This window comes from Pecten maximus, chromosome 3, assembly GCF_902652985.1.
Source record: "Pecten maximus chromosome 3, xPecMax1.1, whole genome shotgun sequence".
NCBI classification, from domain to species: Eukaryota; Metazoa; Mollusca; class Bivalvia; order Pectinida; family Pectinidae; genus Pecten; species Pecten maximus.
This window is the reverse complement of record NC_047017.1, coordinates 48,982,217-49,006,361: the sequence shown is the minus strand read 5'-3', so window position 1 is coordinate 49,006,361 and position 24,145 is coordinate 48,982,217. Positions and strand designations below refer to the sequence as shown.

Here is a 24,145-nt window from a genome sequence, read left to right as displayed (position 1 = left end):
TTATGTTTTTATACACCCTCTGACCGATAACGTACTTTTACCTCGCCTGTTACGTGATCTTCGAGCCAAAAAGTGTGACATTTAAATCAAGATTTAGATTTTACATTTGTTCATAACATCATCGACTTTATATAATAGAAAACTATGCATTCGTTTTAAATTATGTCTTGAATTAGTATCTTCGCCACTTGCCAATATTTACATCACCTTTGTTGTAGACTTTAACATAAAATAGTTATGGAACATCTTGAATTTGTCAATGATGTTGACGACGCTGCTGGTGCCCCTCAGTGCTTAATCCACATTGGTGTGGAGATATTTTGATTTGATTTGCGTCAGTAAATCTATTGAACACTGGACTAAATAGTAATTATATTGTTTCCTCATGAATTTACCATTGCACACATATTGGTTTTTTTTTGTACCATATTAACGTTTAACCTTGTGGCAGGATTATAGTTGCAGCATTTAAGTGTAAATATGGCTCATTTTCAATAGTCTCTTCTATTTTCATGTAACTGCTGCCAAACCTTGAATACCTATGAGAAAGAGCAAATGCACTTCAAAAATCGTGGAAAAGATAGATGTTATGGGCCAAAAATCAGCAACAACTGGAACTTAAACCAAAAATAATCTCGAAAGGAGATCAAACAAACTTATCTATAGCAAAATCTTTATAAATGGGGTCGTGGATACTTGTTTCTCATCAAACGTAAATATCATTAAAACTGGTTTAACAAATTTCGGACAAGACATTATTTAAAGTTTGAAGCCTAATAACGCGCGGTTTTATTTTTTCTAATATGTAGACATATCAATACGCACCGGAAGTGTTTTTAAGTGTTTTAACAGTTATACTAAAGCGCCTCAGGAAGCAGTGTACAGCAGTATAATTTAGAACTGGTAAAGCAGTGAGATCCGGATTCGCGTGTGAGCAGGGAATGTATAGACTCTCGTATACGTATCATAGTTTTTTGTTGACACCAGCAAGTATAGTAATCAATGATAGACAGCTACCTCAGCATTTTCTACGAGGACGCCACAGGCTTAGAAAAAAAACTTCGGCTGTCGATTAGACAATTCGATGAAAATGAGACATTGGAATCTTCTTCAAAGTGCACGCTGCCCACAATGCAATGCTTTTATTTACAATAAATGAATATTTTACTAATCTTTCCTGCCACACCAAACAAACACTAATGTATACAATGTAGTTAAAGAAATTGGCGAATAAACATAGTAATTCATAATTTATCTTAATTATCTCTGAATCGATGATTCAGCCTCAGAGAGCGGAAGTAGTTAGGCTGTTAAACCATCAACATGGCGGGAATAATGATTAATACATGTGGAAGCTACAGTAGCTGGGAGGAGTTCGGCACGATTTCGTGTCCCTTGAGTATTTCTTACACAGCGGACTACAGTCAGGTAAACTAAGTATATAGTATATAGTCCATCAATAATATATAGGGCATAGTAAATTGAACTAATTCTGAGGGTTTTATTACATACTGTTCAATATCATATATTCTTCCAAGAACTAATAAATCAATATGAACGATTTAATAATCTATTTGAAAATGATACACATCAAAATTGGTGGATGCTGTCGTAAGCAGTAAGATATTGAGTACCATAAATGCGGCGATTGAGACCAAATCACGACATTAATGTCAGTGCCTTTATGGCTGTGAAGGAACCTACATATGCATGGTATGGCGGTTACAAGTATTGTGTATTAAATCATACTTACTGCGCTTCTAATAATTTTACTGATTACCAAAATTAATGGGAGTGATTTCAAATGTAATTTTTCATCTTCATGATTTTTTTTCCCTCTACAGAAAACTAACGATAATGAAAGTTCAAATATTTCTAGACCGATAAATTCAAACTGAGTAATGGAATGCAGTTAATACGCCAGCACGTGAAGCATTAGTGGGTTACATATTAGTCACTTAATGTTACAAGACATGTAATACATTTTTGATATACCAATTCGTAATCCTGTTCATTATGGAAATGAATTGATATGTGACAAACATATTCACCATTTTTAATTTGATAATGCTTGAATGGATAAACAATAGCACCGTGTTACCAGGGTATACTACTTGTTGTACGACATATCGACCGATCGTGTCCTTCAATAACCTTATGTCAAACTGGACATGGAAACGTGATTTTTATAATGTGTATCACTGTTGCTCTTGAAACCAAATGAAACATAAACCATCGCTGATACCTTTGGAATATGATGTGATTAAATGAGGGGCATCTAAACATCAAATAAAGTCAGAACAGTGATATTTTACAAGCCTTGACATTCCTACTATGGTGCAATTTAATAGAAGTAACATGGCAAACGTTTAGTATGTATCATGGTAAACCGTGGGAGTCGCTGTTAACATGTAATTTGTTAAGCTGTTTGTAAATTTAAAAAAAACATACGAAAAATGAATGTTTCAGGGGACATAATTAGCTCATTTGTATAACATATATTGCACAATATACGATGTCATTTTGCTCACAATTGTCTCAAGCACAAAATAGGAGCATTGGTTTGACCAGATTTGACTTTATTATATGTATAAACACTATTTTCATTTTGACCTTGAAATGCAAATGGCCTTTGTAAATAAGATCACACAAATATGGCATATAAGGAGGTATTTCAAACATCAAAAAATGCTCTTATTAGACAATATAAAGAACTCCAGACATGGCAAGAAGACTACTTTTAGAAATGAAATGTTCAACGGTTAAGTTTGGGATAAAATATGCATGTTTCTTGAAAGGGCCCCGAATTCACTAATTTACAAATTTGTCTTAAAAATGTACTTCTTACTATGATCAGATGTATTAAAAGTATGATATAGGAGCATTTTTATTGATTGAAATGTTTCACTTGATGCCATATTTGTGTAATATTATTCATAACCGCCATTTGCATTTCAAGGTCAAGACAAAATAAGTTTTTATACGTACATAAAGTCAAATCCGGACAAACAAATGCTCCTACCCCGTGCTCTAGACACTCGTGAGCATAACAGCTTGGCTATTTGTTCAGGTTTGATTATTTTTATTCCATGCTACATCTTGTCACAAAGAAACCCAAAACAAGAAACTGCAAATAATTGGTGATTTTAAGAAATTACATGCCCAAACAAACATTTTGGTATATTACATGACTATTGTTTGGGTTGCATTTGTAGATAGTTATTCTTGTATAAAATTCAACATTATTCTGCGATATAAATGAACCTGAAATAAGCAAGAAATATGATACAATATACCTGTAAGCGATAGTTTTATTCACAAGTTACATGAAGAGTAAGTACAAATACCATAGCTGTATACGTGTTTTCAGAACGAAGTGATATTTTATGACCATTTAGGGATTTCCTCTATACCATATTATAAAACTGTACACAGAGTATTATATACACGTACATAAACTAGCACGCTGCATACCTCATCAACACTTTGTTTAAGTGGACTATACCCTGTAAATCAATAAAGTAGACCTTCCATACAGTCCGCCAGACACGGTACTCATCTGTATTTGTTCTTCTGTTAACTTTCTCTCATCAGAACAAATCACAGCGAAATAAAATCATTGCATTTGCAGAAAATAGTTGTCGTTCGTCAGAGATAATCTAAATGTTGTTTAAACCCAGTGTTTACCATATAGCGGTTACTGTATTGTCGATGATGTATCTGTTATATGTGTGGTCCCAGACTGAAGAGCTAACAATGCTTCTGTATGTGCTTTCTTTGATATGTGGTGAGTCAATTTTTAAATTACGCCCTAAAAGCCATTTGACGTTATTTTGCAGCGTGAGTATGGCAAGCCAAATTGTCATTTATTCGAGGAGCAATGTTGATCCAGTATTTTCCAAAATATAATATTATATAAGATATCTTATATGTTGATAAGATATCTTATTTAAAGTTTATCTTAAAGATATCTTATATAATATACTAGTATAAGATATCTCATAAAAGATATAAGATATCTTATAAAGAAAAGTTTGTAAGATATCTTATAAAGAACGAGACTCTCGTGAGACCGGCAAAACCTAAAAGTTCGAGAATGACTGCTCCCTGTAAGGTAACTTCCCGTTTTGTTGGAAGGCACGCGGAACACGACCATGATCAGCTAGGCACGGAGCAGAACCATTATATGTAGTTTCAGCTTCATCTCGGCTCCTTCATCGAGTGGAAGAGCATTCATTGTCTCAAATTCAAATCTCGTTCTTTATAAGAATCACAATCAAGTTTGACTGTTTGAAATAACTACACTCTTTAAAGTCTTTATTGAACTCTCGTTAATAAAAAGTGACGGTCGTTTAAACGTACACTTGGAACACCGCGAAAGTGACTCATGCTATCACACCCATATTACCTTGGATTTGACGAGGTATAAAAAAGTCAAATATATCCATGGTACTTTATATGTATACAAATTTACACAATTTCCCAGAAGACATTAACTACATATTTTATTAATTCCGTAGATGATGTTGGATTTGTCTACGTTATTCCGTATGCATGTGATTCTGAGATATATCAGAAACAGATGTGTCTCACAGAACCAAGCCTTACACTATTCACTAAAAGTGTATGATGATAATATATAATAATGTGTAATGAAATAATGTATAATAAACGTATTGCAGTGTATCGTAGAGGGACAGAACTTACACGTCTTATTTTGACTAGATTGTACTCTATCCAACCTATTTTATCTTAACTCTATTTCTTTTGAATTAGACAAACCCTGAATAATAACAACTGCATAGAGTTTTTTGAAGTACACGAATATATAAAAAAAAAAAAAAAAAAAAGATCTCCACTCTATTTTAACGCGTATGCAAATTTATGATGCTCTGGTTAGTCATTTAATATTCAGAAACTGATTGCTTTGAAAACAATAATAGAAATAAATTGAATACCAAATAAAAATCGACTCTAACTTGATAGTTGATCTAATCAGTGATGTATCAACGTGTGTCATCACATATCAATCGTAAAAGTAGTTGACGACATGGGTTCTATTGACAGTGAAATTCTTATTGAACGCGAGACCTCGTGACAAATCTTGAAAATCTTGAAATAAATCTAGGAAACGCTCGCACCACGTTTACGTTGTGATTCACATACAGTAAATATTATATTGATAATATCGTATAGCATGTGGGCTCTAATAATAACTTGGTTAATTAAAAATTTACATCTGGACGATAATGATAACTTGGTTAATTAGAATTTACATCTGGACGATAATGGTAACAATTAAAACTTACTCACCTTTAGTATCCAGACAGGCACTGTTCAAACTTTACAGGGAACTTGCTCAGTAACTGGTGGACGTCACCAGACAGATAAGCATGTTTGTTTAATGTCCGCGTGTTAAATAGCTGTGCCTTTATTTACTTTTTTTCCATTGTGTAACGTAAACACTATAGGAGAACGATGTCCTTATCGGGGTATAAGAGATTAGTCTACTTGTTTTGTGGTTTATCTTTGCCAACACTGACGTGTTGCAGATCGGATGTATATGCACTGCAACCACTAGTTCCTGGTTACTTTGCAGAGAATGTTTTTAAAAGTGCGGTCAACGCCTATCTGAAAAAAAGAAAGAAATTAAAGTGGGGGCCCAAATATTGACCCCTCCTTTCGTTAAATTGAGTGCAATTTTTCACAGAATAACGTAACTGTTTTTAAGGGATCATTCAGAGATTATAATGTTATAGAACATCTCATATGCATTTTTTTTTGATATCTTGGAAAACAGGTTCCTCCACTTAATATATTGCAACAAGTCAAAAAAGTGTGTATAGGTTTATTTTCTGGATGGCAGTGAATATATCTAAATCGCTAAATTTGACTTTGCTTTAAATGTTCACTGATGCAATGTGTTAATTTGAAATTTACTGCTGAAACATTGTTAAATAATATTTAAGATAATTATATTAATATTGATATTAATGATCTATTTCCATTACTGAAAACGAATCCAAGTCTTCGACGATAAAAAAAAAAAAACCTGTCTAATTGACGGGTCAGCGTAGCCGCTTGTCTATGACCTGACAAGATATATATATACCAACCATACGCATGATTACTGATACCTCTCAAAAGGTCATTAAGACACCTTTTACAAACAACAAATATAACTACCTGTACCCCTTGTAGTCTTTAACCAATCCTACTAAGGTTGCTTTTGGGATTTCAGTGCTGGGGATGCTGACTTACCCGTGACAGTGGCGAATATCGCTATGTTCGACGTCACACAGGAATACAGCTAGAACAATGAGAAAATCGCACTACTCCAAGTTTGTTCCATCATTTACCATCTGGAAGCTAAACCACCGCACACACTAAACATCTATCAGACATTTCCGACCGAGAATCGCATAAAACTCGTGAGTCTAGACACTATGGAGCACCTTTCGTGTTCCCGAGTACATATCACACTATTCCTGTCTTTACCTATTAATTGTCGTACGTTCGTTTGATTTGACGAGTTCAATATATTTAATATTTAAACAAAGCCCAAGTTATCTCTTCAATTGTTTTTCATTTTTTATTTAAAAAAGTGACATTTCATTTGAAGCAGACAATCAATATTTTACCTTGCTCTGATCTAGAGATCCCGTTCAGACGTTGCGCATAAATTGCGGCCAATATTGTTCGACGGAAGGAAAAAGAAAGTGGGCGATTTGGTTTTCGTATTTGTAGAAGTCCCTTCCAAACTTTTTACAATAGTGTATTTCTTACAATTTAATAAAATAGAATAATGATTACAATCTAATTAAAACAGAAAGATCACAATCTAATTATAATAGAATGATCACAATCTACTTAATATAGAATGTTCACAATCTTATTAATATAGAATGATCACAATCTAATTAATATAGAATGATCACAATCTAATTAATATAGAATGATCACAATCTTATTAATATAGAATGATCACAATCTAATTAATATAGAATGATCACAATCTAATTAATATAGAATGATCACAATCTAATTAATATAGAATGTTCACAATCTAATTAATATAGAATGATCACAATCTAATTAATATAGAATGATCACAATCTAATTAATATAGAATGATCACAATCTTATCAATATAGAATGATCACAATCTAATTATAATAGAATTATCACAATCTAATTATAGCAGGATTATAACAATCTAATAAATATAGAATGATCACAATCTACTTAATATAGAATGATCACAATCTCATTAATATAGAATGATCACAATCTACTTAATATAGAATGATCACAATCTCATTAATATAGAATTATCACAATCTAATTATAACAGGATTATAACAATCTAATTAATATAGAATGATCACAATCTTATTAATATAGAATGATCACAATCTAATTATAATAGAATTATCACAATCTAATTATAACAGGATTATCACAATCTAATGAATCTTAGTTTAAACTGTCTTTTATTTGTCAGTTTCCATTTAACAATATATATATATATATACCATATAAATGATACAAAAAGGAATCAGAAACAAGTGTCAAGACACTTATATAAATCTGACACCTATCTATATAGGTTGACGTTACATAACAGCATAGATATCTTTTCCCCCCTTTTTATTAATTACAATATATTTAATTATTTGATCAAATTCCAACTGATGTTTTCACATTATAATCTATTATCAGTATGATCACAATCTAATTATAACAGAATGCTCACAATCTGATTAAAGCAGAATTGTCACAAATGTAATTAAATATAATGATCAGAATGAATCTATTTGAAATTAGACTTGTAATTTCCGCTCCTCTGCGGTACACTTCCGTAACCCGCCCCACTACGTTGCTCTACAATTGATTTGATTGAAACATATTCTTATTGTCATAAATCAAACCAAATAGGATTTGGAACAAGTTATAATAACATTATTGAAGCCCTTTTCCAAATAAGCATAAAGGTTCAACAGTTGGCAAAAAAGTGATAATCATTAATTAAATATTTTTTGTAACATTGTTCTACGAAGATTCTAAACAAAGGACATACAGAAGAAAGTAATTGCTGGTTTTTATAAACGTGCACATTTCTGAATATAATTATATTTGTGTGTAAGGGCAGATGTTCATTTCCACAGAGATGTAACTCTAAGTTAATAACTAAATCTAAATTATGGATAGTAAGAAAAAGTAAACACCTCTGTATACCTTAATGTGGACATTCAGAAAGGTACTTTTACAAGGTTACCACAAGTGGAATCTGCATGTTCTACCAGGTTTACTGCAATACAATACAGAATAACCCGGGATTACAGGTTTTCCGGCGAATACATGTATACCAGATATACAGGAATTATACGTCTGACTGAATCACACAGACAATTTCCTATGAGGCGACTGATTGGCTGAGCTGAGATGACATTCGGAGATCTGACCCGTAACTCACCAAGGTGGCCATCCTAGTCTAGGTATGGTTGGTACAGGCTCCAAACCTACTCCCATACTGTAGCATGCCGGACTAAGGCTCGATTCAGGCTCGATTCAGTCTCCATTCAGGCGTGATTTAAAACAATTCAAAGTTGTTGCATTTATCAATCACTGCTTGTTTTGCTGTGACGTTTTAGGTTATGAACGCTCAGACCTGTCATCAGTGTAATGTTATCTGTAGTGGAGTCAACTAGATCGTTATAGATCTTAAACAGGTTGAACGTATCTGCTCTCCCATGTCTATATTCCAGTAATGGTAAACCTAACGTCTTTAGTTGTTCTCTGTGGCTCATGTTGTGTATATTAGGCACAATCTTTGTGGCGTGGCGCTGCACATTTTCCAAAGTCTTCCGGTCCTTCTTGCACATTGAAAACCAAACAGATGTACAGTTCACATGGCCGGGTCTTCTCATGATTTGTATAGACTTTAAAACATTTATTTGGTAATGTATATAACAAATCTAAACCCTTTCCATGTCTATGGTCACGTTTGTAAAAGATCTAAAAAATGTATATGTCCATGATCATGTATGTAAAATATTTAAACAGTAATCCCACAATCATATTGGCCTTAGCCGTTATCATGTTGACGTGTCTGTAAACTTCAAGTTGGTATCGAAATATTCACGTCTTGAATGTGCACATTAGTAATGGAATTTTTCCTGGAAGCGAGAAGCTGTGGTCTGATGCCTATGCCCTTGCGTTTTAGCTTCTTCGCCGTCGCATTTTCACATTATCACGTTTTCGACCTAAGGCTGAGAGAGCGATAATGCGAGATTTGATATTTGGCCCTAACGATCCACCATTGTAAGACATGTTCAGATTCGCTTCATTGTAACAATCATTGAGAAGTCATGCACTTAATATGTAATATGTACTTTTTTTTTTTTTATTTCTACGAGTGTCTCATTAGCCTTTACTTCATAGGCTAGGTGTCAAATTTTAATTTTAATAATTCTGTATAGTTTTAAAACTTATGATGTTTTATGTCAAATTGACATGTGACACTTAAACAAAATATATTGTATAATCTTTTCTATATATTTAACACAAATTATACCATATACTGTACATCATTTTTATTTTATCTATTTTTAACGCATATAACACTTTTTTCTATATACATCAATGACCTTGTGCATGACATAAATGGTCTGAACTGTGGCATACCGGTAGATAACATTTACATTTCACTCCTCCTATACGCCGATGATATCGCGCTGATGGCCCCGGATGAACACTCTCTCCAACGTATGTTAGACAGTCTCGGCGAGTGGTGTAGAAAGTGGCGCTTACAGGTTAATCAGTCAAAAACCAAAGTGATTCACTTCAGAAACCCGTCGGTGCCTCAATCTCTCGTGAGCTTTACCTGTGGCGACCTTGACATTTCGACCGTGGACCGTTATAGGTACCTAGGACTATGGTTCACTGAACACCCTGATATGACTATTACTGCACGTGAACTCTCAAAATCAGCGGGTAGAGCTTTATGTGCCCTATATACTAAATTTATACTAGCTGGTGGAATGACATATTCAGTTTTTAAATCATTGTATGAATCGCTGGTTGAGCCTGTTTTATTTTACGGCGCGGGTATATGGGGCCTAAATACGTACAAGTTTATACAAACTGTTCAAAACAGAGCATGTAGATACTTTCTTGGCTGTGGAAAAAACGCATCAAATATCGCAACGCGTGGCGACATGGGCTGGGATTCCTGTATGGTGAAACAAAAACTTGAAGTGTGTAGATTGTGGCTAAGACTTCGTAGTACAGATATGGACAGAATAACGTATAAGATACATGCATGGTCTCTGTCTACTCCAAAGAGTTGGGAAACCAAAACTAAGAAATTTCTCCAGGATCGTGATCTTACAGACTTTTTAATACATGATGTTGATAAAATTCATTGTTTAAATATTGCTAAAATAGTATTAAGTAATGAGGATAGAGGAAACTGGTATAGAGATTTATGGAATGATATTGGTAATGAGAACGGAAACAAACTTAGAACTTACAGAAAGTATAAATATTATGTTACACCTGAATATTATGTCACCACGATTATCAGTAGGCACCACCGTAAATGTTTAGCGAAATTTCGCTGTGGTAACTTAAAATTGAATATAGAGACCGGTCGGTACACTGTTCCAAAAACTCCATTACAAGAACGAGTTTGTCGATTATGTAGTTCAAACCATATTGAAGATGAAACTCACTTCCTGATTGATTGTGATTTTTACGATGATTTAAGAAATACTTTGTTGGAGCAAGCAGGATTGTTTAATCCTACTTTTTTTGAGCTTGACTCCCAACATAAACTTATATATTTAATGAATAATAATGCACTACAGTGCTCATTATCATCTGTTTTATATAAAATGTACAGAAGACGGCAATGCTTTTAAGGATGAGATATTTTAGAAATTGTGTCAGATTTATCTGATTTTATCATAGTTGAATATTTTATGAATTGGATCAGGTTTATTGTACATTTTAAAATTGTAATATATTGTAAGCAAATGTGACAATACTTTAGAATATTTTAGCATGTATTTCTTAAATTTAGTTAATGCATAGCTCTTATTAGATGATGATATGACAGTGTCTCATAGGTCGAAATCGGCCGGGTGTTTTAATAACTCAGTGATGAAAACTGTATTTTATGTATTGTATTGAAACATGTGACACTTGAATAAACTATTTACTTACTTACTTACTTACTTACATATATTTAGTAACAGACAGCATAATTTACCTATACAGGTAACAGGAACTTTCGATTTACCTGTACAGGTAACAGGTAACCTAACTGTTAAAACAACACTCCACCTATTTTGGTTTACATAAGTTTTTGGGACAATCAAGATATATATTTTTCAGTTTTAGGAGAAACAGGGTGACACCGTATAAAGATATATGTACTATAGGTAAACTTATCTACCATAATTGATCTGAACGTAAATGTTCAGGTGTGTTTACCTGATTATACTTTATATGAATGTCCGGACTTGGACTATAGAGTCGAAAGCCATATGTCGGATATAAAACTCGTATATTGAAGAACAACCTATCATGAAAAGCAAATGGAACTTAACTTGTCTTTTTCTGTTGATGTGTTTGTTGTTGTTGTTTCTGGTTTGATTAAGTGAGACATCAAAAGGAGATAACCCCTCACCAATCGCTTCAGTGATTAATTCACAAATCATTCTCTATGTGTGTTTTATAACTATATAAAATAGGTTTGTATATCGATACCATACCAACCACAGGGGCCGGGTATAATTTTCATGGACCATACATATTTATATGTATCATAATGTGCCAAGTTCCTGTGGGTTTCTGATGCAATTTAATTATCTCCACAAAAGAAACAAAAAGTTTCATAACTAATTTTGGAAACATATTTACCTTCCAAATAGATAAAATAAGAATAACTGTTAAATGGTTATCATGCTTTGTCAGATGCACAATACCAGTAATAGAAAGTTTAGCTTATATATATATGTAAGCGCATATACATTGCTTAGTGCATCACGAGTTACTGCCCTTTATTTCGATACAACTTCAAAACTATATGCTAAGTTCAAATAAATTAAAAATATTTAGTAGGATGTAGAAATCCTCTGAAAAAATATCCCACGAGATGTCATAAATAGCTAATAACTTCACTGAATGTGGTATTGGACTTCTTTATATCGACGACAGTGCACTTACAAAATGTATTTGACTGAAAAGGATTGTAAAGGTACTCATTTTTATTACTACAAGGCGACCCGTTTTTTTTATGAAAAAGATGTTTGTAATTTTATCATTTTGAAAGAAGTGTGTTTATTTATTTATGAATAAATATATTAATTATTAATTATTATTAAATATTGTTTACCGAACAATATTTTAATATACGTGTTTTCGGAAGTTTAATGCTATATTCAAAAAAGTACCGTCGTTTTTTTAAAAATGTTATTTGAAATGACGATGAAATGACCAACAGAATTCAGGCTAAGATGAATTCAAAAGATATAACAGGCAAAAAGGTGGCAGAGGAATGATTTCGACTTACAAGCAGCTTCAGTCACCTCTAGACGGATGGCTGGTTACACCAACATGGCAGACATTAGGTCAGACTTTGAATGTAATCCCTGTTGTTGAGGACAGGTCGGTTGGTGTTGACCAATTAGAGACCCCCATGGAGGAGGCAGATGCGACATCAGAGGAAATCCACGGGACGGACACCTGGAATATTGTAGAGAGCGATATATAACGTATGAACAGGCTTCTAGGATGTTGCAAAAGTCGAAAACGCGAAACAAGTATTCATCTTAGCCAAAATAATGAATGGCAATGTACTATCTTATAGTTTTAGGTATTGTATTTTATAGAATCCTTAAACGCGACTATAACTATAGATTCCATACTCCTTAATCTGTGATCTCCTCTTATAAGTAGTGATATCGATACACCATGTTCTATAACTATACGTGTGCCAGTTTTAGTGTTTACCGCGGTCGATTTTACAAAGCACGGTTGTGGACGCTTCTAATTGCCGTGATTAAGTGATTGCCTTAGTTGCATAATTAAGGGTTTAAAAAAATGTCACGCCTGATAACACTCGACAGTGATTTTACAGTTATAGTCGCTTTAACACGAGAACATGACATTGTATAAATTTGACCTAGACAAAACAAAGTTGCTTACCTATTCGGGGCATACGACTCATTTTTCTCCTTTGTTGAAGTGTTGTCATAGTTTTTTTTCCGATTTTGAAACATAATTACAATCGGTATGGTCAATGTGACGTCTAGTCGAATGTAATTCGAATCTGTCGGTGTTTGGAAGAACATATCACATATATATTGCTGTGTTATTGTTTCAAATATTCATATCTCCAATGACCCGGTGTTTACCGAAGAACTGTTTGTTAATGCCATTGCTTTCCTTTTTTGTTAATACTTGTCTTTTTTTAGTGATTTATAGAAGATTTGAATTATATACGTATGTATGCTTGTTTTGCGTGTCATTGTTAAGAAATAAAATAAACTATTGTTTAATGTAAACTTTTGATTTTTTTTTATTGTAGATTGGTTATTATATTGTTTCCGCAATTCTGTTCTGTATGTTGTCTTCAGTTTCCTCCGGTTGATAAGGATAACTATATAAATGGTTATTTTTTTAACACAATGAAGTTATCGCTAGTAACGTTTCGATAACAGCTGTTATCTTCCTCAGACGTAAAAGACCAATATAGACAATAACACTACCTGTAAGATGTTAAATTGTTCGTTTTATTTCACGTATGGTAGATCGTTATACGAGGCTATGTGTAATTGTCTACAAAGGATATTTATGTATGTACGAGCCAATACTACTACCTGTAAGATGTTCAATTGTTTGTTGACTTACGTGGAAGAGATCGTCAAACCAGGTTAAGAGTAATTGTCTACAAATAAGATGTACACGTGTTGAACAAATAACACTACCTGTCATATGTTAATTTGTTTATTGACTCACAAGAGGTATGTACACGTGTTCGACAATTAATACTACCTGTAACATGTTAATTTGTTTGTTGACTCACGAGAGATAGGTAAATACACCTAGAGTGTACCTGTACTATGTTAAGTTGTATACACACAGGTTAAAAAGCCATTTTAAATAAGAATTTAATAACAAATACACCACATGTCAATTTAAAATAAGATATAAAAGTCAATCATACAGATGTTTGTCCTTTTTATAGGACTGTGGCAATCAAGAAGTGAGGTCAGGGAAAAAAACTCCAGTACAAAACAAAGAGTCTAATCAGATCTTAAGACGTTATTCTCAATTATCCTTTTTCAAAGTTAAAGGTGACGGTAAAGTTATATTCTGTATGCATACGAGTCAGTATATATAATACGTGACCAGATCTGACCACATTTTGGGACCGTTGAGATCATCCGAGACCTGGCCAAACCGGACCAAACGATTAAGACCAGATTAGATCAGAACCTGTTTTTATCGTCCACGGTAAACCTTACTAATAAAGAAGTCCTTCACCCGCTGAACATGGTTTTTAAACCTTGAAATACACGTTAATTAGTCGGACATGGGCTGGGTGGCATGTATTTCTTGTAAAGATAAAAAGCAAATTTTCCGTTTATGCTACTTTTTTATGGTAAACTTCTAAAATGTGTAATAATATTTAATATTCGAACTTATTTGAATAAAAAACAAATGTATGCTAATGTTCTACATTTCAGGCTGATCCCACATAGAAGGACAAACGATCTCAAAAAAATGGAAAACAATATTTTAATACTTATAGTCTGCGATATTTTATGCACGACAGTTGCACTACATTAGATGTACTGACTGCATTTCATTTTTCGGTCATTAAGATGTTGAAATTAAGGAAAGTGACAGACAAAACTGCATTTAACGTATGCTTGAGTTATCTTGATTTTTATTTATCGATCTGGATCAACAGCTACATATGTACGAACCCTGGCTATGTAGTACGGCAATGTTTACATAAACCAAACACGGCGAGCCAGTTTACATTTCGACAGCTGACAGTCGTATAAAATTACTCTTTGTTTCAAATAAAAAAAATGATATTGAATACTAGTACGTCACGATGAGTAAATTAACTATTTCATGTTGATGGTGCAATACACATCGTTCTATTTATACCACAAATATTATAGAGCTCGATGAATACTGGGGTTATTTTTAGCTATTACAATCATGTAAGCCGTACGGCTGACCAATCATATGTTAGAACAGTGACATCATTACAGTATGTTTACACAGAGACATATAAACAGAGAGATTGGCAGCTCTCTATTTGCCCTTGTGTTTACATAGTGGCCCCTGACCTTCCCACAATCCTTTGCGGTCGCTCGGTTCAGTCCTCACTAGACGCCATATTGGAGAAAACTTGAAAACCAGACACATAATTATCGATAATTTCTATTTGAAATCATCACCAAGATCCAATTATGTGCGTTAATTTTATTAATATCAAAGTGCAGAAGTGTCATCAATATGAAATATATCACAATTTGCTGTCCAAGTGTTTGTATTTTGAGTATGAAAGTCAAACACAACGCAGGAAAGATCGGCGGGAATCTCCAATTTTCGAAAAGTCCCTATGGGGTTTTCGAGAATACGGATAAATGACAACAATGTGCATGATAATCAAGACCACATTCCATAAGTATGATTGTTTTTGGTTAATGTGGTAACTTTTGTAGTGGCCTAGATAAAACGATGTGCTTTTTGTGTGCGTTTAAAATTGACGATGTTTTTGTCGGACGTAATGGCTGCTTAATTACAAAACTTGGACATGTCGATAAGACCCAATGGATTTTCGAAAATACGGATAAATGGCAACAATGTGCATGATCAATAAGACTATATTCCATAAGTATGATAGTTTTTGGTTAATGTGGTAACTTTTGTAGTGGCCAAAATAAAACGATGTGCTTTTTGTGTGCGTTTAAAATTGACGATGTTTTGGTCTGACATAATGGCGGCTAATTACAAACTTGGACATGTCGAATAGGACCCAATGGATTTTCGAAAATACGGATAAATGACAACAATGTGCATGATCAATAAGACTATATCCCATAAGTATGATAGTTTTTGGTTAATGTGGTAACTTTTGTAGTGGCCAAAATAAAACGATGTGCTTTTTGTGTGCGTTTAAAATTGACGATGTTTTGGTCTGACGTAATGGCGGCTAATTACAAACTTGGACATGTCGAATAGGACCCAATGGATTTTCGAAAATACGGATAAATGACAACAATGTGCATGATCAATAAGACTATATCCCATAAGTTTGATAGTTTTTGGTTAATGTGGTAACTTTTGTAGTGGCCAAAATAAAACGATGTGCTTTCTGTGTGTATTTAAAATGACGATGTTTTGGTCTGACGTAATGGCGGATTAACCAGAACATCTCGAATAAGTTCCAATACATCGATACACACATGCGCAAAGCCCGATTTACCTGCGCTCGCTTGGTTTGATAGGACACAGGACGCTCTCGATAAGGGATATGCTTGAGTGGTCACGAATAAAGGGAGCCAGCCACTACGTGTACGGGGAAATAGCGATGTTACTTATCTCTCTGTATATATGTCTCTGGTTTACACGTGTATATATAGACACACCGGGTTTTCCAACCACAACAAATAAATATTGAGAGGCGTAATGTCTACCCATCATTTATTCTGAGTGGACCGTAAGCATATCATCTCGATATTACCTATTGCCTCTACAGTATACACGCATATCGGTATTAAAAGATGGCTACGAACAAAGTAACCGTAGAAGGAACACCTTCTCAGCCGTCGCTAGCGAAACATGATTGTGCTGTGTTAGATCTCGCCTTCGCTATGGACTGTACGGGAAGTATGGGGCAGTTATATTGACACAGCTCGCACCAACATTCGTGCAATTGTGGAACAAATTGTGTCAAGTGAAAAAAGTGACGTACATTTGGCCTTGGTGGAATACCGCGACCACCCCCCTCAGGATCCTTCGTTTGTGACACGCCCACATGACTTTACTGCCTCCGTGTCCACCATGAAGTCATGGTTGGATGGCTGTAGTGCACAGGGTGGAGGGGATAGTCCGGAGGCTGTGGCCGACGCTCTTCACGATATGCTTAAACTTTCCTGGAGAGAGAACGCTACTAAAATCTGTGTGCTGGTATCCGATGCCCCACCCCACGGTCTAGCTCCCCATGGGGACGGGTTCCCTAATGGTTGTCCAGCAGGACTGGATCCCATGGACATTGTAAGGCAACTTGCAGCGAAGGGAATAACATTATATTCTGTTGGGTGTGAACCAGATATCAATCCCTACAAAGAATTCTTCACTGCCATCGCCTACCTAACAGGAGGCCAGTATATACCACTGAGGGGTGCTAAGGCCCTCACACAGGTTATCATAGGAGGGGCACAGGAAGAAATATCACTGGAACGATGGATGGCTGAAGTGGACGAAGAGGTACAAAGGGAAATATCAATGGGGAACCAAATAAATGACGATGAAATGACTCGTAGAGTACAGGCTAAGATGGACAGTAAAGGCATAAGGGGCAAGAAACTACAGAGAAATAATTTCGATTTAGAAGCCGCTTCTGCAAGCTCTAAAAAGTTGGCAGAATTTACCAACATGGAAGATGTCAGATCAAACTTCAGTGCTTCGGCGATGGCTCCTAGCATGGGAAGCGGTATGGCTTCGGCGATGGCTCCTAGCATGGGAAGCGGTATGGCTTCGGCGATGGCTCCTAGCATGGGAAGCGGTATGGCTTCGGCGATGGCTCCTAGCATGGGAAGCGGCATGGCACGTCCAAGAGGTAGTGCCCGTGCTCGTTTTGCTGCAGTCCCTTCTAGTGCTCCAATGATGTCAATGGGAGCAAGCGGAATGGCTACTCCTCCAGGGATGGCTACTGGTGAGGCGGATACCTGGGATACAGTGGAGAGCAATATTTCTTACGGACAGGCGGCTAGAATGGTACAGAAGTCAAAGTCCAGAAACAACTATAAGTGATAGCTGGGTTTGTAACTTTAGACTCTGTACCTTATTAAGCGAGTTATTGATAAAAATGAGATTATTAAATTAGTTATTAATAAAAATGTGATTCCAGCTGATTTAAACGTTGAAATACTGCTATTTTGTATAAAGAAATAGAATATAAAATATATAGGATTATTTATATGATAAGGTAAAAACTTCAGTTTTTGTTAAACAGTGACTTGTGATTATTGGTACGCTACATAGCAATACACACTAGAATCATATTTATGAATGTTTATGTTACGGAAATGTCGTGCAATATGTGATAAATGGACACTGGTGTTTACAACACCACCGTTACATTGTGTATCCAGAATGGACCAATAGAATCGGTTATTGTTTATTGACAATTTTACACATTTTATATATCTTATTTAAATGATTGATTTTTTTTTTATATTTATTCATAGCTGTCATTTCTAACAGGCGTTGTTAGATGTATGTATAACATCATTAAGGATGTTTTCCTACTGAATTTATTTTCTTTTTATTGTCATTTGTTACTTCAATGTTTTATATTTAATTGTATATTGTGTTGTATTTTTAAATTGTACATAGATGTTGATTTTATTACCACATTGTTATGTATTTAATTGTACATAGATTGTATTGCCATGTTGTTTTGTATCATTGTTTTATATTAACAATTGTTTTTGTTCAGTTAACATGGATATATTAAAAGATATATTTTAAAAGTGTGTTGATAGTTATCCATTCCTGAAGCAGCTTGAACAAAATGTTTGTCGTTCCATTTCTTTGGAGGAAAAAACACTTTGTGTGTTCCTTTATCGGGTTCGTAACATTGGCGACGAATATAACGGAACACAATGGAATCTTGTGTTAACCATGGACTTTCGTAGTTTGGTATTGAACAGATAGATACAAAATGATATAGGTCTTTATAAAAAGATACGAGTATGTATATAAGTTATAAGGCAGCACACAAATAGATTTCATTATTTTATTTGTACTTCTAGATGTGTTGCCGTACATTATCACACAGATACGACCTTTTATAATACGGGTAGATTTTTTCTAACTGCTTGCTCATTTTTCTTGACCTGGACGAAGGAGAGTGTGTCTCTACGGACAAAGAGAGACAACTCTGTTCTACATGCTACACCGTTACGAGGACAAAGATTGTTACAGTTTAAGGCATACAATGATACTATTTCGCGTTTTAAATCCTAACAAATGTCAGATAAAGTTGTATTATCTATACAGTTTATAAACTGTTTGTTTATATTGTTTTGTATAAAACAAAATAATAATAGTATATTATCTTGGACATAATGCACGACAGGCAGGAGTTACCGACATATTGAATTTTAATTTTGAGATTTTAACACGGAGTCCACTGTACGATAATTACATTTATGATGTAACGACATAAAGAATCGAACAATGATACTCAATGTAAGATTTCTGCACGTGTAAGATCGAGGTTTCTTATAATATTGAAAGATTAAGGATTATTTTGTTATGCATTGGCCTGGCCTTCAGTACGTCACCAAACGCGTTCCATTCGCCATATAAAGGGATAATCTGGCGTTTAAAACATGAAGAAGCCATATTCTAAAAATCAAATCCTGTATCTAAATCTTTTATGTAGCAAACGCAAACAGCACATACATTTCATGAAATAAAATTTCAAATCCATATGCTTCAAATTATCCTTTCTGACGATTCGAAGTGTTTAAGACCAACCAGAAATAGTATTCTTGTAATCAACAATCGATGCATTGTTAAATTTATCTTCCGATCTGTTCCAAAATACAAAAATAAATATGGCGTTGATAGAATAAATTTTATGAATTTATGATAGTTTCTTCTCCTCTTTCTTCAGTTGTCTTTAACAGGTACCCTCGTTAACATTCCTAGATAACTAGTCAACTCACGCTCTTTCACACATTAGTCATTGTCCACGAAATGCATATTATATGTCACCAGGCCAAACGTTTTGGTGATCGGGAATATTACTGCTAATTACGCGGCAGGGTTAGAGGCTATCATCTTGGTGAGACCAGACAGTGTCACATGAATCAATCGTTTGACGTGTTCCATCACACCAATAGGAGGTAAATCTTCCAGAGGCTCCTCAGTGGTCGGTATAACGTACCCAATTAGTGTACATTGTTCATTAAGAAGCTGTTGGGGGTCGTGTGAACATTCCTTCGCAATAGCAAAGTCATTAGCCGAATCAAAATAAGTTTCATTTCTAGGTATAACTGATAATTTCTTGGCCACAATTCCCAAGTATACATCATCTAGACCCAAATATTTCACATAAGGAAAAGCAAAGTAAAACTTTCGAACAACATCAAAACTGGCTACAAATGCACCACCGCTAAGATAAGGAGGGAAGCGATTATAAGGATATTGCTGGTATGTTAAATGCCACTTTTCCTTGCCCCTGTAGGGAGGCGCATGGATCACCAGTCTCCCGAGGAGTAAGTCTTTCTTCCTTTTCAAACTTCGTAGATAACCTGCCAGCTGGCGCTCTTTCACGTAGTAGTCGTCGTCCACAAAGAACACAAAATCTGCCGTTCGACAAAACTTCACCGCCCAATTAAACGACATTATAGTTTTTAACGTATTATTAAGATATGCATCTAGGTAATCTTCTTGTATTAAATCCTTATACTTTTTACTTTCTAACTGGACCATGCTTTGGTTGGTATCTCGGTATCCTAGTGTAAATACCCTTTTGATATGAGAATCTCCTATCTTTTCCCACACTGAACGAATTGCCTGGCGCAATTCAAAATTTCCAACAAAAGATTTTACCATGATGAGGATGTTTTTATTGCCATTTGGATCCTGAGGGAATGCACAACTGGGTGGTCGATGTAGGTAGTGGAATGGATGGGGATTAATCGGTTCATGAGGTATAGGTTCGTTTTGTGATATAGCCGCCGATACACATTTCAGAAGGTCGATATGCAATGGGTAGGAAAAGTTCATTCCATAGTAGAGGTACCGGTTCGTCGTGTTGTATTTTGAGTTAAATTGAACTTCCTCTTTATAGTCGATCAGTTTTTGACGATTCTTTCCTGACAGAGGACAGTTCTTCTGTAGGAGCTCAGTAGCCACATCGGAACATTCCCACACTAAAGCATTGTTATTGTTAGGATCAAAACGATCATCATTTAACGGACGAATGGAAAGTTTGTCAGCCACGATACCAACGTAAACATCATCAATGTTGAGGTATTTTACGTACGGAAACGCCATGTTTATTTTCTGAGCTACGTCATACGTGACGGCATACGCGCCACCGCGGACAAACGATGGAACACCATCGGACATGTACCACTCAAATGGAAAGAATAGTCGTTCGCTTTGGTCCCTGTAAGGTGGAACATACGATACTACTTTACCAATGTACATATCACGGCTGTTATTCTCCATTAAAACTCGCAAGTAAGCGGCCATTTTGTTGAGTTCGACGTAAAAATTGTCATTTAGAAATAAAAGCAGATCTGCCATCGGACAATATCTGACGGCCCAGCTGTAAGACATGACGATTTTCAAAGTGCTGTTCAGGTGGTCGTCAAAACTTTCCTGCAAAATGTCATGATACAATCTACTCTCTTGTTCTATCCGCCATTTTGGTCCAGTCACACTTCCAAGTGTGAAGACGAGTTTAATAGCTGGATCGACAACCTGTCGCCATAGAGACCGTACTGCTATTCTCTGATCTATGTTTGTAGCTGGGGACTTAATGAATACCAAAATGTTCTTAGTATTTCCGTTTGGAAACTTACAATCGGGTGGTCGATTAATATATGCATATGTGTGCAAGTTAATCGGAATATACGGTATTGGTTTACCATACATTATTTTTTGGTGTATCGCTTCAGAAATATTTACATTTAGTGGGTAGGTAAAGTTTACTCTGCGATTTGCACGTTTTGCAGGTTGATTGGAAACAAAGTCATTTGGTTCATTATCCATGATTTCATCTTCTTCCTCATTGGCACGAACAGTGTCCTTAGTACGAAGGGCTTCCCCTTGAGGGTTGACTTTGACAAGGTCATACCTTGAAGACACAAGAGAAACCTCTATTATGAGTCCTAGTCCCCCCAACATGAGAAGCGTCGACACAAGACAGGTCAGCTTCCATCGTCCAAATCTTGGATATCTAATTCTGAACATACTGTAGTTACCGTAAGTGATGAATAATGACTTGATTTTTATCACATCTATCACACCCAATCATACTTGTTCACAATGAAAAACTCATGTTTTGTGTTAACATAATTCCAAATTTTCTCACAGCTATGCATCGGGATTAGTCAGCCTAAAATAAAAGAAAACATCCATGATCATAAATGAAATAATTGATTTCTTTTTCTTTCATGAATAATTTGAGGAATAGGAAAAAATCCTGATAGATAATAAGATATAATAGAATAGTAATACACTTGATATCGACATCAAATACACAGTAATACACTTAGTTCTCATGCCATAACCTCTTTAACAGATGACAAAGATATAAACATGTCAGTTTCAGATTCAGTAGAATCTCTTTAGGAAGTAAAGGGATTGTGTAATTCTTCAATATCTCGGAGCCATATAGTCAATTTCAATTTAACGTCTATTTTGAGCGATTTATCTTTTATTATCTTGAAGGAGGGCAGGTTTAAGTTAACGTCCTATTAAAAGTTGTGATTAATTTAAGACACTGTTTGTGTGAGATGCATGTATGTGGTGAGTATATGTGTGCTTTGGAAGCCTGCGATAAGTTTTTTTTTTCATTTCAAAATAGTTTGTCAACACAACAAATATAAGACAAAGTATTCTCACAATACACAGAAAATTATCAAAACTTAGTATTGACAAAGGGGACTGGATATCAGGTTAGGTTTAATGTTATAAATTCTTTCCTGTAGATTATACAAAAAATATTGTCACATAGTTGGAGAGTTAGTTATAAGAAACTCCTGTTTTTAGTTTAGATTTATACCTAGAAATTAAAACAGAATTTCTTATAAAAGTCATCAAGAGAGTTCCAGTAATTATAATTGTTATAGTTCAAGTAGAAGGAATATTGAGGATTCTTTCATTTCTAAAATTATTTGTATTTATGAATGGTTGGTTGAATTCATAGAGATATGTAGGTGTATATATATTAATGATTTTATACACAAATGTAAGTTTGTGATTATGATTTCTTTGTTCTGTTTCTAATTTTCTTCTGAGTAAAGTATATGGTGATATATACATATTCTTTGACCTGTTGTAATCCTTATGGCTCATAAATATTGGATATATGATCAGACTAGGTACCCCCCTTTTTTTTTATTAAAAGTTAAACCTAAGTGTTTGGACAGTCCTGTTGTGTTATTGAATGATTATTAAAGAAAATAGGGGGATCAGGATTTGTTTGTTTATGAGTGAATGTTATTGCGATAAGTTAATATTTGCCTCCTTGTGATAGCGAGGAACTGATCCCGACTTTATAGTGCTATCTCACTGAAGCATACTGCCTAAGACAACCAGCAGGACACCCCATTTAGTAACATTTTGCTGACGACGGACTAACCATTCGTACCAATCCCAGAATACTGAGCGTTAAGTAGGAAAAGCAACTACCATTTTTACAGACTGTGATATTTCTCGGCCAGAGGACATGATTCGCCGAAACGTTTCGCAGATTTTTGTTCTCCTGAACATGTACTTGGTTAAAGACTATTCTTCTTAATATTACTGAGTCTCGGACCAAATATCTTAATTTATTCTGACGGTGACCACGAGTTTTCAATAAAATCACGTGTAGTAAGAACCTTTATACACAAACAGTATCGAAATACGACAAATAAGAAAGCATTACTAGCAATGATAAAATATATACATGAAAATGTACTATCGACTTTAGAACACACAGCACAAGTCAATGGCTATACATAATTGGGTAGATTTACTTTCTTACATGAGAAAAAAACTAGCAATGTTAAAATGTACTAACGCCATTGGAAGCACACAGTACAAGATAATGAATATACAACAAGTTATATCCACTTACCTGTACAATAGATGTACC

At 34.8% G+C, this 24,145-nt stretch overlaps 2 protein-coding genes across 2 annotated transcripts; one reads left to right on the top strand and one right to left on the bottom strand.

Moving 5' to 3' along the window:
- Positions 1-16,702: 16,702 nt before the first annotated feature.
- LOC117324418 lies at positions 16,703-18,791 on the top strand. The gene is given in 2 exon segments (XM_033880269.1): positions 16,703-16,934; positions 16,936-18,791. Coding segments are annotated over 2 exon segments (1,251 nt in total). The 5' UTR covers positions 16,703-16,817; the 3' UTR covers positions 18,070-18,791.
- A 268-nt stretch (positions 18,792-19,059) lies between these two features.
- On the bottom strand, positions 19,060-22,385 carry LOC117322795. Its single transcript, XM_033877740.1, has 3 exons — positions 22,321-22,385; positions 21,994-22,138; positions 19,060-21,816 (listed from the first exon to the last, which is right to left on the bottom strand). The coding sequence occupies exons 1-3, from the start codon at positions 22,383-22,385 to the stop codon at positions 20,083-20,085; spliced, it is 1,944 nt and encodes a 647-aa protein (XP_033733631.1). The 3' UTR covers positions 19,060-20,082.
- Positions 22,386-24,145: the final 1,760 nt, after the last annotated feature.

Coding starts and splice junctions, on each gene's coding strand:
- LOC117322795 (XM_033877740.1), bottom strand. CDS start 22,385: ATGCATAGCTGTGAGAAAATTTGGAATTATGTTAACACAAAACATGAG. Junction 22,139..22,320: donor GAGTTTTTCATTGTGAACAA/GTATGATTGGGT, acceptor TGTGTCTTCAAG/GTATGACCTTGTCAAAGTCA. Junction 21,817..21,993: donor CAAAACGTGCAAATCGCAGA/GTAAACTTTACC, acceptor GTATTCATTAAG/TCCCCAGCTACAAACATAGA.